General features: G+C 41.8%; 1 protein-coding gene across 1 annotated transcript in view; it reads left to right on the top strand.

The window, feature by feature from the left end:
- The window catches only part of LOC100562694 (cytochrome P450 4B1), a 29,769-nt gene extending 12,890 nt beyond the window's left edge, over window positions 1-16,879 (top strand). Inside the window, exons 8-12 of the mRNA XM_003224418.3 lie at window positions 339-529; window positions 11,700-11,833; window positions 13,074-13,138; window positions 13,649-13,731; window positions 15,114-16,879. Coding sequence (XP_003224466.2) covers window positions 339-529; window positions 11,700-11,833; window positions 13,074-13,138; window positions 13,649-13,731; window positions 15,114-15,282 — 642 coding nt within the window. The 3' untranslated portion in view covers window positions 15,283-16,879. The remainder of the gene's footprint in view (window positions 1-338; window positions 530-11,699; window positions 11,834-13,073; window positions 13,139-13,648; window positions 13,732-15,113) is intronic.

Genomic DNA, 16,879 nt, shown 5'->3' with positions numbered 1-16,879 from the left:
TTTTCTATTTGTTGTAAGCTGCTCTGAGTCACCTCTAGGGATATAGGACGGGATAGAAATAAAGTTTTCATTCATTCATTCATTCATTCATTCATTGTTTCCTGCTACTGGGATCTCCAAGTTGTTGCTGTTGCTAAATGACCTCAAATTGACTTTAACTTATGATGATCTTATAAATGAAAGACATTAAGTTATATTCAGTTTGGCAAGCTGCAAAGCATGCAGGCTTTCTTTAATGGAGTTACTAATTGATTTAAATTCCTTCTGTTGAATTTAAATCAAGCTCAATGCATCAGATCTTATCAATAACATAAACTCTGTGTTCCCTGTTTGGTTAGGATGAAAATGGGAATTCATTGTCAGATGAAGACTTGCGTGCCGAAGTGGACACATTCATGTTTGAAGGTCATGACACCACAGCTAGTGGCATCTCTTGGCTCTTCTATTGTATGGCCCAGAATCCTGAACATCAGCAGAGATGCAGAGAAGAGATAACAGAACTTCTTGGCAAAGAGGGGCATATACAATGGTAAGACCTCATTTTGCTCTTTATCTGTATGCATTTTCTGGGTTATATTCATGAAGCATTTTGTGGTTTCTAAAGTATGTATTTGATCACAGACCTTAGGCTGCTTAAAGGCCTCTTCACACAGGGCTAAAATCGGCAGCATGTGCTGGTTTAGCCCAGGTCACCTACGGAGCCTGCTGGCTCCCATTAGACAATGCCAGTGTGACTCCATGGGTGAAGGAGGGAGGAACCGGTGCATGCCACCACCAGGGCAACGTGGGAGGGCTCCCATGTTACCATTGGAATCCATAGGGGAAGCTGAACACTCCACGTGCGCTCCACACTTTCCCCATCTGATTGCCCTCAGCTGGAACTGGGGAATGCAGGGCATGGGGTGCCAGGTTCCCCAAACCCCTCGATGAAGCAGAGCACCTCCAGCAGCCATGTGACAAAGTCGTATGTCTCATGGATGATAACTTTAATCTGTGAAATGGAAAGGGAAAACTCTCAACTAGGAACAGAACATTCAATAGTAGCAAGTTGTCTTTGCAGAATTCAGCATGGGTGATGACACTTCCTTTTAAGAACTGATTTCAAACATTAAACAATCTCAATTTCAAATTCTGCAAATCACTAAGAAATTTATTGGAAATAACTGCACCCAGTCTCTGAGCACATATTCCTTTGGAAATAAATGGCAATCATAAACTTATTGAAAAGGAAAAATTGATGTCATATCCATTTGGCAAATGTGAATCTCCATGGACATGTGGAGACCACCTTTTGAAAACCACTAGTCAAGAAAGGCATGACCTTGTTAGAAGTCAACCTTTTAAACAAGTGATATTCATAAGCATTCATGCAATGGCACATAGGTAACTCAGCCATTAAACTGAAGAACCATGTATTTGAACTGCCAAGGGCAAAGACATGCCACTACAAAAATATATTTGGTTAGCAGAGGATGGTTGTTTCTTAGAAGTTTAAATTGAAAAATAATATCTTGTTGTTTACTCACAAACATCTTGTATTAATTCATCATACAGGCACATTTCTTATTTAAGGTTCAGTTATAGATAGGATGTCGTTTTCTGTGTGTTGAGTAAACAGGGTATCATTCTTAATCATTAGTCCACAGTCTTTAGGTATAGTTGTACTCACTGAAGTCCATAAGTCATACTTCTCTACTGAAGTCCAAACAGCAACATGCACCCACCTCCACTGAGGTGTAAAGCAGATAGCTACAAAAAATGGAGTTCTGAGTCTGAATATGCTCAGTACAATCACATGTCTATAACCCCTCCCACACCAAAGTGTACAGTTAAACTGGCAAATCAACATACACATAGAATATAGGCTAGCAAATATATACATTAACAAATAAATAGTGAAAGACTTGGGAGGTTATTTCCAACAAATTTCATCTAAATATGAATTTGAATAAAGAAACACACACCATCATCTGCATGCAAGTCTCAAAGGACCTTCTAAATTGTTATGAGAAGTTCTATTATTGTATCAACATCTCCTTTCTTTATATAAATCAAATATTAGAAGCATGTGTGTCAAGGACAGAACGCCACAAGATTCAAAGTAACAGAGTTTATTAGATTACAGAACTCAAAAATGCCCGTAAAACACAAGGGCCAGGCAGTTCTTGCCTTTAGGAGCAAAAAGGGGCAAAAGTAAATGTTCAAAAGATAAACCGGATTAAACCGGAGTTTAATCCGGGTAAAAACAAACTGCTTGCTTCAGCCTGGGTATAAACGAAACGAAAGCCAAGGAACAAAAGATACAAAGAATGCAACTAATTGGCAGCAGATTCCTCTCTGCTGCCAACACTGTGCTTAGAGTAACTTGCGTCGCTCCCCCACACACACAGCAGACAGGATCTCCAACACGAGTAAATCAGCCAAGGATTGTAGCAGTTGAGTAGACCAGTTCCGTTCCGTAGATCAAAGCCAGAAGCAGACGTTTGTAGTTTTTCCAAGTCCAAGAAGGGGGGAAGACAAGCCGTGGTCAGTTCAGTCCGAGTTCTCAAAGCAGGAGATGGCGTCCGTCAAGAAGACGACGGAAGGTCAAGCTAATAAGAGTAAGCACAGGTTTGCACAAACAAATGCCCACACAATCCCTCCCGCCGTCTGACCCTGGATTCCAATCAACTTACGTCACAGCACAGGAAAGCACACAAGTCTTCAGGGAAGCGTCCCACACACACACGGATCCCAAGCGTTTGCCCAGATTACCTTGCCCAACGCAATTTGCAATTGCTCTCAAGCCCCATTTTATGCCAGTTACAAATCTTCATCACTGTCAGCTGTCCTCCTTAACCCGGGCGTTTCCTCATCACTTTCCTCGTCAGAGCTGGAACACCTCTGACTACGCCCAACAGCATCTCCAGCTGTGGATCCCGTCCCATCCCTCCAGCTAAACCATGGGTCTAATCCTGAAGGTCCCCATTCATCTTCTGTCCCATCATGGCCAGTGGCACCCACTTCCTCCCTTACCCGAGTCCAATCCATCTCATCCTCCTCTGAGCTAACCAGCCCCTCCTCCATTCTCTCCGTAAACCCTTCGAAAGACTCCTCGTCAGATGGTGCTGCAAATATGTCTCGCAGTCTTTTTCTCTCTCGCTCCTCGAGAGTATCTGACTCTCGAGGAGTCTTACGCCCACGTCTGTCAGTAACAGAGCCATGAGGCTCAATCATAACACTATCCCCTCTCACAAAGGCCTCCTCCCCCGATGGCGGAGAAGTGGCAGTGATACCCTCCGCTATAGCACCACGACGACTAGAGGTATCAAGTTTCAACAGCGAACGATGAAAGACTGGATGGACCTTTAAACTAGACGGTAAACGCAAACGAAACGCAACAGAAGAAATCTTTTTAACGATAGGAAAGGGACCCAAATACCGAGGCGCAAACTTTCCCCCAGCCTGTTTAATATGTTTGGAAGATAACCACACCAAATCCCCTTCTTCCAACTCCTCCCCTGCCTGCCTGTGGCGGTCAGCCTGAGTCTTCTGCGTTGCCTTAGCTTCCAACAGTAAGCGACGGGCAACATCATGCAATGCAGCCATTTCCGAAGAGCGGTACACAGGGTCCGAAGAGACCACATTGGTCGACGGCGCCACACCTCCCCGTGGGTGAAAACCATAAGTTAGCTCAAATGGCGTATGCTGACTAGACGTGTGCACCGCATTGTTGTAAGCAAATTCCGCCACCGGTAACCACTTTACCCAAGCCGTGGGTTGATCTAAACAAAAACAACGCAGATACTGCTCTAAGAGCCCATTAACCCGTTCCGACTGTCCATCCGTTTGCGGATGGAAAGCTGAAGACACGTTTAACTTAGTCCCCAAACACTCATGGAAGTGTTTCCAAAAGCGTGACACAAATTGCGGAGCCCTATCTGAAATAATCACCTCGGGTGCTCCGTGCAAACGATAGATGTGCTTTGTAAATAGTAAGGCCAACGTAGGGGCCGCCGGAATGGTTGAACAAGGAATAAAATGAGCCAGTTTACTAAATAAATCCACCACCACCCAAATACAAGTATAACCCCCAGACTTAGGCAAATCTGAAATAAAATCCATGGAAATGATTTGCCATGGCCTCTCCGGAACAGGTAAAGACGATAACAACCCTCTAGGGCGCCCAACAGGCGTCTTACTCTGCTGACAAACGGCGCAGCTGTCACAAAAGCGCAGAATGTCTTGCCGCATCTTTGGCCACCAGTAGCTCCTGGTGATAAGCTGTACGGTCTTGAACCTGCCAAAGTGCCCAGCCATGGGTTCGTCATGGTGGGCTCTAATCACCTCCAACCTGAGGGTCCCTACTGGTACGTAAACCTGCCCCCTACGCACCAATACCCCGTCTTGATCCTGGAGATGCGGCAGTATGGTACGGTTACCTGCAGAGAGCAGCATCAGTTGCTCCTGAGTCCATACATCATCCTTCTGAGCCTCAAGGATCTGGTCATGTAACCCAAGCTCATTATCTACAACACACAGAGAGGCAGTAGGCAAGATGGTCTGACATACTACCTGCTCATTGGTCTTAAATTCCGGCTTGCGGGATAAAGCATCGGCCCGCAAGTTTGCCTTCCCCTCCACGAACTGCACCTTGAAGTTAAACCTGGAGAAAAACAAAGCCCAGCGGATTTGACGCTGGTTTAACTTCTTTGCTGTTTGCAAGTGCTCTAAGTTCTTGTGATCAGATCTGACCACGATCTGGTGCCGTGCCCCTTCAAGCCAGTGCCGCCACACCTCAAACGCCACCTTAATCGCCAACAACTCCTTCTCCCATATGGTATAGTTCTGCTCGAAGGGTGTTAGTTGCCGCGAGTAAAATCCACAGGGACGCAAGGTCCCTGAGGAATCCTTCTGAGACAATACAGCCCCCAACGCGTAGCTAGAAGCGTCCGCTTCTACCACGAACGGTCTGTCAACATCAGGATGGGTTAGTATGTTGTCCGATTGAAAACTAGACTTTAGTTGTAGAAACGCCTCGTGAGCTTCCCGCCCCCACACAAATGGCTGTTTCTTGCGCAGAAGCTGCGTCAAAGGTACCGTGAGCTTTGCAAAATTCGGAATAAACTCCCGGTAGTAATTAGCGAAACCCAAGAACCTTTGTACATCCTTCTTAGTCTTCAGCTCCTGCCATGAGTTGACGGCGTCAACCTTATGTGGGTCCATTTTAAGTTCCCTACCTGACACTACATGACCTAGGAACTCCACTTCAGGCACATGAAAGACGCACTTGGAAGCCTTGGCGAAAAGCCCATTAGCCCGCAGTCGGTGCAGAACCTGCTTGACATGTTGACGATGTTCTTTCTCGTCCTTAGAAAAAATCAAGATATCATCCAAATAAATCACTAAAAATTGGTCAATTAGGTCCCTGAACACATCGTTCATGAACCTCTGGAATACCGCAGGAGCATTACAAAGCCCAAAAGGCATGACTCGGAACTCGTGGCATCCGAAACACGTGTTAAATGCCGTCTTCCATTCATCCCCTTCCCGTATACGGATTAAGTTATAGGCCCCCCGCAGGTCAAGCTTGGTAAAGACCTTAGACCCTTGCACCCTTGATAACAGTTCCGAGATTAAAGGCAGCGGGTACCTATCCCGAATGGTGTATTTGTTTAGGATCCGATAATCGCAGACCAACCTAAGTTCCCCAGTCTTTTTGGCTACAAAGAATACCGGTGCCGCAGTTGGAGAACTAGATGGGCGAATAAACCCCTTGGCTAAATTTTCATCTAGAAACTCCCGCAAAGCTTGCCTTTCCGGTACAGTCAAGGCATACAGCCTCCCTGCTGGCAGTTTCGCACCTTCTGCCAACTTGATGGCGCAATCATATGGCCTGTGCGGTGGTAATTTGTCCGCTTCTCTTTTACAAAATACATCAGAGAACTCCCCATACTCAGCAGGCACTCCCTCCATATCAGAATGAGTAACATTTAGAGTGCAACAATCCTGCCTCTTTAAGATCACTTTACGTGTTGCCCAATCTACATGTGGGTTTACTACAGCTAGCCAATCCATCCCCAGGATCACATCATATCTAGGCAAGCTCGTAATATCCCACACAAACGTTCCCGTTACTCCCTGCACCTCCCACATTACTGCTGAGGTTTCATGGTTAACCACCCCAGTCTCCAGCAGTCTCCCATCTGCTCCTTCCACCCACACGTCGCATGCCTTGCGCACTCTAGGAATGCCATGCTTCTTCGCAAACTCAATATCTACATAGGAGACCGTAGCCCCTGAGTCCAGCAGTGCCAAAGTAGAAACAAGTTCCCTTCCCCCAACAGATAATGTAATGGGTACGAAAACATGCTTCCTCCCCTCAGTTGACTGCTTGAGGAGCCCTAGTGCGTTGGACTCACGTCGCACTAGGGCTGGCCTTTTCCCGAAAGCTGGGAAGGTTTCACATTACAATTTTTGGCAAAATGCCCAGCATTCCCACAGTACAAACACAAGCCCAGCTGCCTCCTACGGCTCTTTTCCTCTGTAGACAGCTTTTTAAAGACCCCAAGCTCCATGGGCTCTTCCCCCATCACCACAGGTGCCCTGGTTACATGCATGGGTGGCGCACACATTGCTTTTGAGTGTTTACGAGCCTCGAACCTTGCGTCTAAACGCAGCACCTTAGCTACTAAGGCGTCCCAGCTTTCAGCCGGCTCCAAGCGTGCTAATTCATCCTGGAGCATATCACTTAACCCGGCAGTAAATAAAAGCATGAATGCATTTTCCCCCCAATCCAGCTGGTGGCGATACAGGTTAAACTTATTTAAGTAATCCAAAACAGTCCCCTTTCCCTGTTTCAACCGATACAGAGCCCACCCAGCGTTCTCCGTGCGGAGAGGATCCCCAAAAGTATCAGTTAACAACTTTTTGAAATTATTCAAATTGTCCTTGACTGGGTCATTTCCCAAAATTAAATTAGTGGCCCATTGTCCTGCGGGACCGGTCAACAAACTCAAAATAAAGGCCACCTTGCTAGTGTCTGTAGGAAAAGCATGAGCACTGAGCTGAGAAAAATAAAGCTCCACTTGTGCCAAAAAGGTTGGCAACTTGCACCTGGTTCCGTCAAAGCGTTCAGGAGTCAAAACATGTCCTTTCACAGCCTGAGCTGTTTGGATAACGGTAAAAGCCGTTTGCAATTGGTCTACTTTGGCCCTTAACTCATCCATCGTCTTCCTGACGGGTTTATTGCTGCAATAAACTTTTTATGGGCGTTGGGCAATCTGTCAAGGACAGAACGCCACAAGATTCAAAGTAACAGAGTTTATTAGATTACAGAACTCAAAAATGCCCGTAAAACACAAGGGCCAGGCAGTTCTTGCCTTTAGGAGCAAAAAGGGGCAAAAGTAAATGTTCAAAAGATAAACCGGATTAAACCGGAGTTTAATCCGGGTAAAAACAAACTGCTTGCTTCAGCCTGGGTATAAACGAAACGAAAGCCAAGGAACAAAAGATACAAAGAATGCAACTAATTGGCAGCAGATTCCTCTCTGCTGCCAACACTGTGCTTAGAGTAACTTGCGTCGCTCCCCCACACACACAGCAGACAGGATCTCCAACACGAGTAAATCAGCCAAGGATTGTAGCAGTTGAGTAGACCAGTTCCGTTCCGTAGATCAAAGCCAGAAGCAGACGTTTGTAGTTTTTCCAAGTCCAAGAAGGGGGGAAGACAAGCCGTGGTCAGTTCAGTCCGAGTTCTCAAAGCAGGAGATGGCGTCCGTCAAGAAGACGACGGAAGGTCAAGCTAATAAGAGTAAGCACAGGTTTGCACAAACAAATGCCCACACAATCCCTCCCGCCGTCTGACCCTGGATTCCAATCAACTTACGTCACAGCACAGGAAAGCACACAAGTCTTCAGGGAAGCGTCCCACACACACACGGATCCCAAGCGTTTGCCCAGATTACCTTGCCCAACGCAATTTGCAATTGCTCTCAAGCCCCATTTTATGCCAGTTACAAATCTTCATCACTGTCAGCTGTCCTCCTTAACCCGGGCGTTTCCTCATCACTTTCCTCGTCAGAGCTGGAACACCTCTGACTACGCCCAACAGCATCTCCAGCTGTGGATCCCGTCCCATCCCTCCAGCTAAACCATGGGTCTAATCCTGAAGGTCCCCATTCATCTTCTGTCCCATCATGGCCAGTGGCACCCACTTCCTCCCTTACCCGAGTCCAATCCATCTCATCCTCCTCTGAGCTAACCAGCCCCTCCTCCATTCTCTCCGTAAACCCTTCGAAAGACTCCTCGTCAGATGGTGCTGCAAATATGTCTCGCAGTCTTTTTCTCTCTCGCTCCTCGAGAGTATCTGACTCTCGAGGAGTCTTACGCCCATGTCTGTCAGTAACAGAGCCATGAGGCTCAATCATAACAATGTGTGTGATAACAAACAACTGGTGAAGATGGTGAAGAAATCTATCTTTTGGGTATATGTTCTTCAGATTCTATATTCTACAACTACAGATTGACACCACTTTAACAGTAATGGATCGATGCTATGGAATCATGGCAATTACAAATTATAATTTGATGAAACACCAGCACTATTAGGCAGAGAAGGATAAAACTTCCAATCCCATGATTCCATAGCATTGAACCATGGCAGTTAAAGTGGTTTCAAACTCCATTAACCCTGCAATGTAGATAAACCCATGTTAAACTTTAATTATCTAATTTATGAGCACTCAAAACAACACAGTCCTTCCATTATGAATGCTGTTTGACTTGGCTGAAGAACTGGTTGTTCTTGAGAAATGAATGTTTACTGCAACTAGAAGGAGAAAGTCTGAAATTTTTGGGATTCATGCCTATCTCTGGTATGATAATAGAAGGTGGACTCTAATTTTAATAACTACTACATAAGTAGATCGTTATTAAATGAATGGAATAAGTATAAGTTCTATGAATTAGTCTCCAGTGTTAATATTGTATGTTTTATGTTGATTTTAACTATTGTTTTTACTGTAATTGAAGTTTTTATTGGATAACTGTTTTATTGCTGTGTTTTGATATTTGATTGTTTTATCGGGCAAGGCCCCATGTAAGCCGCCCCGAGTCCCTTCGGGGAGATGGGGCAGGGTATAAAAATAAAGTTATTATTATTATTATTATTATTATTATTATTATTATTATTATTATTATTATTATTATTATAAGAAAAGATATTACAGCAGAAAGTCATGGTTGTGCTCGCCATATGAAACTCTGTTTAAAAGGGAAATTGCCTTGAAAGAGAAATGGTTGGCGTACTTGTTAGTATTGGATAATGATCAGTAAAGAATAAAGATGAGAGAGAACCTTCTACATTTTCTGTTGAGTTGTTCTATTCGAGTTCAGGTTTCATTTCAAATTTGACTTTAACAATTTCTTCTAAAGTCTTATGTATTTGTGCCCAATATTTCTGGGCCTTTTTACATGACCACCACATATGATAAAAACTGCCCATCTTTTCTCCGCATTTCCAACAGTCACTAGAATAATTTTTATACATCTTAACAATCTTTTCTGGTGTCAGGTACCATCTAAACAACATTTTCTTAAAAAATATTTCAAATCATGGCAAAGAGTTGTTACAGTAGAGTCTCACTTATTCAAGCTAAACGGGCCGGCAGAAGCTTGGATAAGCGAATATCTTGGATAATAAGGAGGGATTAAGGAAAAGCCTATTAAACATCAAATTAGGTTATGATTTTACAAATTAAGCACCAAAACATCATGTTATACAACAAATTTGACAGAAAAAGTAGTTCAATACGCAGCAATATTATGTAGTAATTACTGTATTTACAAATTTATCACCAAAATATCATGATATATTGAAAATATTGACTACAAAAATGGCTTGGATATTCCAGAAGCTTGGATAAGTGAGGCTTGGATAAGTGAGACTCTACTGTAATTTCAAACTCTTTGTCCAGACTGTTTCCCATTGTTCCATTTGTATTTGTTTACCAAAATGTTGTGCCTGTTTAACCATATAATTTTTACCTGTTCCTCCTTCATTTCATATTTCAACAACCATTTATACAGCTTAACAATTAAGTGATCATTTCCAGAGTCCAAAACAGTTTCAAATTTGGGTTTATCAATAACAAATGTAAATACATTTTTACCCATTTTAAATTGTTCTACTAATTGTCTGTAGGAAAATCATTGGATTGAAAAATTTTCAGATAGTAGTTTATTGCTATACATCAGTGATTCCCAAAGTGGGCGCTAACGCCCCCTGGTGGGCGCTGCAGCGATCCAGGGTGGTGGTGATGCCCACAGGTGCATTTGAATGTTTTAACTTTTTTGTATTACCTTTCTATTCCGAGTTCAAAAAATAGTTCCATAATTTCAAATTTCAATGTTTCTAATTTACACCTTTCTTTACTATATTTTAGGAAAAAGGTAGAAACATTAATACATATATCTTTCTGTTTAATTTCTATTAAAATAAAAAAAATTAATTTCCAGGGGGCACTGAGTAATATGTTTTCTGGAAAGGGGGTGGTAGGCTAAGTAAGTTTGGGAACCACTGCTATACCTGATAGCAGCAGCAAGAATTACCTATGCTCAAAGATAGAAAGACTCTGTGATTCTGTCACAAGACGATTGGCTTATGAAAATAAGTGAACTTGTGGAAATGGATAAACTTACTACATTGATAAAGCTTTAACTAATTTTAAGAAAGTTTATTTTTTGTATTCCTCCAACAAAAATGTTGCCAAATCTCCATCTCTCTCTCTCTTTTTTTTGAACTAGAAGTGTGTTATTATGCAGGGAAAAGCTGTACCAATGGTTCCTTTTCAATGAATGGGTGTAGAAAACAAAGAATATAATTCTTAGATTAGATAATGTAGATTGTTTGTAGTGTGTAGTTGTTGTGGTTTTTTATATTTAGGATGTAGTAGCATTATTCTAGAATAAGCATTTTTAAATTTTGTTGTTGATGATGTTTTGTTTTTTGTTTGTTTGTGTGTAGGTATTGTTTTAATCTGTCTTAATAAAAAATAATCGTAAAAAATAGAAGGCTAAAACTTCAAATCCCATTATTCTAAAGCATTGAGCCATGGCAGTTAAAGTGGTATCAAATTACATTAACCCGGCAATATAGATGCACCCATGTAAAACTTTCATTCCATAATTTGTGAGCACTGAGAAACAACAGTCCTCCCAAATTTTATTTGAAATTTGCTTATAGATGATTGTTCCAACAGTGAAAAACATGATTTCTCTCACACAGAAAATACTCCCCTACTTGTCATCGTCGTTGTCGTCTCACTCGTTCAGTCATTTTCGACTCTTCGTGACCTCATGGACCAGTCCACGCCATAGCTCCCTATCGGCCGTCACCGCCCCCAGTTCCTTCAAGGTCGAGCCAGTCACTTCAAGGATACTGTCCATCCATCTTGCCCTTGGCCGGCCTCTCTTCCTTTTTCCTTCCATTTCCCCCAGCATCATGATCTTCTCCAAGCCCCTACTTGTACTGAACAGATTTCATGTTTTGTTCATTCACTATTGTGTCTAACATATAGGCACATTAACAATATCTTATTCAAACTTGGATGATGTCTGACCTGAAGTTTGAACTTCAGCAAGTGCATCAAATGTGGGTTTTTGACTTAAAAAAAATAAACATTTGTGAGACTGGCTTAATTTTTTCTCCTGTCTTTTAGGGATGACCTAGGAAAGATGCCATATGTCACCATGTGTGTTAAAGAGAGCCTTCGACTTTACCCACCAGTCTACCAAATAGGGCGAGAACTAAATGTGCCTGTGACATTTCCAGATGGAAGAACAATACCAAAAGGTCTCACATTTATTTTTGTAGATTTGCATTTATTTATATTTTCACTTTTACTTTAATTGTAAAAATCTTCAGTATTTTGAAGGACTGCCTCTAATAATTACATGATGAAGGTGGAAGAGAATATAGTAGTAATCTACATATGTCTAGTGTTGCTAGAGTAAAAACTGCGGTGGCTTCTATATCTTTAATACCTGCGTGTTGCTAGCTTTCCCATTATTTGGCACGAAGCACCTTCGGGAATTCCCTCTTCTAGGCAGCATTTAAGAGCCACCCCCAAATTTCATTGGAAACTTATCATCCTGGATTTGTACATGAGCATTTACTGTATGCTTATGCATTAATGGCCCATTCAGGCTTTATTGTTATTGAGATTTTAGGCACCAGAAAGATTTATTGTGTCCAGATATCACAAAACTGCAACATCAAGGAGAGAGTGGTTTGAACAACCTCATAATAGTTAGATGTGCTATAGACATGTCAGCAGAGGATGCCCTGGTCCAAGAAGGAAAAGATTGCTCAGCCCCCAATCTCTAAATGATATATGTATTTAAGATGCCAATTTTTAATTTTATAGTCCAGCCTAGTTTGAATGATCAAATTTCATTTCTGTCTCTTGACAGAAATTACTCCCATTCTTGTGTAATTTCTACCAACAACTTTGGTAGGAACACTAGGTATTTATATGTGAGTGTAGCATTTGAATATCTTTTACTATTTTTTTTCAAGCCATTGATTTCACAGTGCAAACTAATGTGGATTGTTAAATAGATACACCTACTCAATTATTAGTCACACATGAGCCTTGAGTCTAGTTGCAGTGATTTTTCTGCTTCATTGTATGTAAGGAGAAGATTAGAGATTGTATCAGAATCACATTGTTGCTCTTGCCTTGATGCTGGAAAGGTCTCTCTCAACCCACCTCATTCCTATCTCAGGTAGAAACATTGGGAAAAAGAGAGGTATTTTGTTAGTTCTCTAACACCCATGCCCTTCCAATCTACATCATCACAGCCATCCAGTAATAAACATTCAATAATGAAGTATATTTTATCACCTTCATAGCAACTTCTCATGCTTCCCTAATGAGAGATCAGTTCTCATTTAGATGAACTCTACTGAATTACTCTGTGGAAAGCAAGATATAATGAAAAACAATGCAAATGAATAGTGCTTTGATAGATTAGGCAGTTTTGAAGCATGTATTTATCTGTCAATCAATGCTTCTCTCTTTGCTTCGCAGGAATTTTTGTTATATTGGGTATTAATACCCTTCACCGAAATCCTGAGGTCTGGGAAAATCCTGAGGTAATCATAAATTAAAATATACAAAGCTAAAAAGTAAGAAGTTATGAGACAGGGCAGGGTGGTCAATTTCAATGTGTTCTGAGATCAATTCTTGCCCCCCCTCCCCCCCCCCCCAAAAAAAGAAGGAAAAAAAAGAAGAGATAAATTACTCGTGAAGGGGAGAGGGATGACTCGGATAATAGCTTTGGGGCTGCAGGTCAAGTTTATGTTAGTCTAAACACACATATATATCCCGCTTTAACTGGCTTAAAATCAAAACATTAGCATACAATTGCATATATATTTATGAATTTGAAGGGATTTTCCTCCAGATTATGCTGTGTGTTTTTTGTCTTCCTTGATAGAGCCAGCAGCATAGATCCCTGGTTTAACAGATTGCTAACACAGTAATCCCATGAGTTCAATAGCCCTTATAACCAGCAAAGTGTGTGTGGAATTACAGTCAAAGCATTCTATTTTTTTGGCATGGTTCTTTTTGTTCAAAGATTTATACGTATTTTTTGGCTACAGGTCTTTGATCCGCTAAGATTTTCCCCGGAAAATTCAAGTCGTCGCCATCCTTTTGCCTATCTTCCTTTTGCTGCTGGGCCAAGGTAAGGAGTTTGAATTTTGCATTGTTATAAAATTACATATAGGTTTCAATCAATATTAGATATTTGAACATTATTAGTACTTTGTAAACATTTGGATATTTGTAATCCATATCTGTGGATTAACATATTCTCAGAGCTCATTTTTAAATTGTTTATCACTCTTCAAAGTGACTTTCATATTAATACAGTGAAATAATGCTGTAAACAGAAAATATAAGCCATTGCAGAGCAGGATTATAGGAAGCAGATGCCCAGATAAAACAAAACAGTGTCATTATCAGGTGCCTTTAAGTCCACTCCAACTCATGGTGATCATATCCTAGAGCAGTGTTTCTCAACCTGGGGGTCAGGACCCCGGGGGGGGGGGTTGCAAGAGGGTATCAGAGGGGTTGCCAAAGACCATAGGAAAACACATATTTCTTATGGTCTTAGAAAGCCCTTTTGCAAAGAATGCTGAAGATCTCTCTGCCTGTTTGGCCCAATTCTATCATTGGTGGGTTAAAGGGGCTCTTTGATTGTAGGTGAACTATAAATGCCAGCAACTACAACTCCCAAATGTCAAGGTCTATTTTCCCCAAACTCCACCAGTGTTCACAGTTGAGCATATTATTTGTGCCAAATTTGGTCCAGATCCGTAATTGTTTGAGTCCACAGTCTGGATGTAAGTAAACCAAAACTCTAAAACTCAAGGTCAATGCCCACCAAAATCTTCCAGTATTTTCTGTTGGTCATGGGAGTTCTGTGTACCAAGTTTGGTACAATTCTATCATAGATGGAGTTCAGAGTGCTCTTTGTTTGTAGGTGAACTATAAATCCCAGCAACTACAACTCCCAAATGACAAAATCAACCCCACCAGTATTCAATTTTTGGCATATCTGTGCCAAATTTGGTCCAGTGAATGAAAATACATCCTGCATATCAGATATTTATATCATGATTCATAACAGTGGCAAAATTACAGTTATGAAGTAGCAATGAAAATGATGTTATGGTTGGGGTCACCACAACATGAGGAACTGTATTAAGGGGTGCGGCATCAGGAAGGTTGAGAACCACTGTCCTAGAGTTTTCTTCAAACATGGTTTGCCCTTGTCCTCATTTTAGACTGAGAGAATGTGACTTTCCCAACTCTCCAAGTTAGTTTTCATGGCTGAACAGAAATATGAGTCCTGGTTTCTTAGGAGCTCAGTAGTCCTGACTCACTATACCATACCACTTCTAAAAAATCTAGACACTCAAAAACCAATAAGAATTGAGGATTAATAAGGTTTTAAGTTGGTAGCAAAAAGAAAGCCAATAGAAAAGGTGCTTATGCAACAACCTCTGGAATCCTCTTTTCCTTAAAATGCCATGTTTCTTTTGCCTTTTTAATTCTACTCAGGAACTGCATTGGACAACAATTTGCCATGAATGAGTTGAAAATTGCTCTCGCCTTGACACTTCTGCGGTTTGAACTTCTGCCTGATAATTCCCAGCCCCCCATTCCCATCCCACAGACTGTTACCCGATCCAAGAATGGAATACACCTGAAGCTGAAATCTATTCACTGATCTTTGATATACATTACTATAATCCCAGCTGATGCACTTTTGATACTCTTAAATAAATATAGATAGCTCAGTATATACTGTCCCATGTACTATTGGTCTTTGTATAGAATTGTTCACATAACAGGGATTACTTCTAAATGTAATCCCTCCCCCCGATATTTTATTCCAATAATACTATATAATAGCGTGAGCATTGGCTTATGGTGATCCTTTGACTACAAACTTCCACAAGCTCAGGGTATCTTGTTCAGATCTTGTAAAATCTGGGTCACAGCTTTCATGATTGATTTAATATGGTCTTCCTCTTTCCTGCTGCTTTCCAGTTTACTGAATTGCATTGTCTGGTGAAACAATCATTCCAGTGAGTCTCATGACAATCATTCCAGTGAGTCTCATGGCTGCATGCCAGCAGGTTGAGGGTGAATCCAGCAAAGACGGAGATCCTATGTCTGGGTTGACCGGGCAGTGGGGATATCCAGTTGCCTACCCTGGATGGCGAGGCGCTATGCCCGTCATCATTAATAAAGAGTCTGGGAGTCCTTTTGGACCCTCTGCTGACGATGGAAGCCCAGGTCTCTGAAATTATTAGAACAGCTTTCTTTCACCTGTGGCAGGCTAGATGGCTGGCCCCCTATCTGTCAAAGGACGACCTAGCTACAGTGATCCAGGCCATGGTCATCTCAAGACTGGACTACTGTAACGCCCTCTACATTGGTCTTCCTTTGTTGGTGATCCGGAAGCTCAAGTTGGTACAAAATGCAACTGCTCGACTTCTTGCGGGAGTCCCGATGAGATGTCATATAACACCAGTCTTACTACAGCTGCACTGGTTACCAATTGAGCACTGGATCATTTTCAAAGTGATGATGCTTACCTTTAAGGCCTTACACGGTCTAGGACCAATGTACCGCCACACCCCCTACCAACCCCAGAGATCCCTCCGCTCTGAGGACCAAGATCTGTTGGAAGTTCCCAGTTTTAAGACCTTGCGTCTAACAGCAACTAGACGTAGAGCTTTTACATCAGTGGCGCCATCACTCTGGAATACTCTGCCACCTGAAGTTCGTACCTTGCGGGACTTAACAGTCTTCCGCAGGGCATGTAAGACACACCTGTTTCGGCAGGATTTTGATCTCCGTTATTGCTGTTTTTAAATTGCTTAGATTTTAGCTTGTTTTTGTAAGCCACTCCGAGCCCTGGGGGAGTGTTTTTAAGATTTTTTTAAAGATACTTTAAAGATGTTTTTAAATTGTTAGATTTTAGCCTTTCTTGTAAGCCGCCCCGAGCCCTAGGGGAGTGGCGGCATATAAGTTTAAATAATAAATAAATAAATAAATAAATGATATGTCCCAAACATGGAAATCACAGTGTAGTCACTTTCACTTATGGTTGAGAGTCCAAGCTTGGTTTACTTTAGAGCCCATTTATTTGTCTTTTTTGGCAGTTCATAGTATCCACGTTGCTCTCTTTCTGCATAACAATTCAAATTAATTCATCTTCTATCTTCTATCATCTTCTTCACTGTCCAGAAATCAGACATAGTACGGCATATATGATTCTGCCTGAAATGTAAGAATAAAACTGTATATTGAGTGAA

Source organism: Anolis carolinensis, chromosome 4 (assembly GCF_035594765.1).
Source record: "Anolis carolinensis isolate JA03-04 chromosome 4, rAnoCar3.1.pri, whole genome shotgun sequence".
NCBI lineage: Eukaryota > Metazoa > Chordata > Lepidosauria > Squamata > Dactyloidae > Anolis > Anolis carolinensis.
The sequence above is the reverse complement of the archived record's forward strand: the minus strand, read 5'-3'. Positions and strand labels throughout refer to the sequence as shown.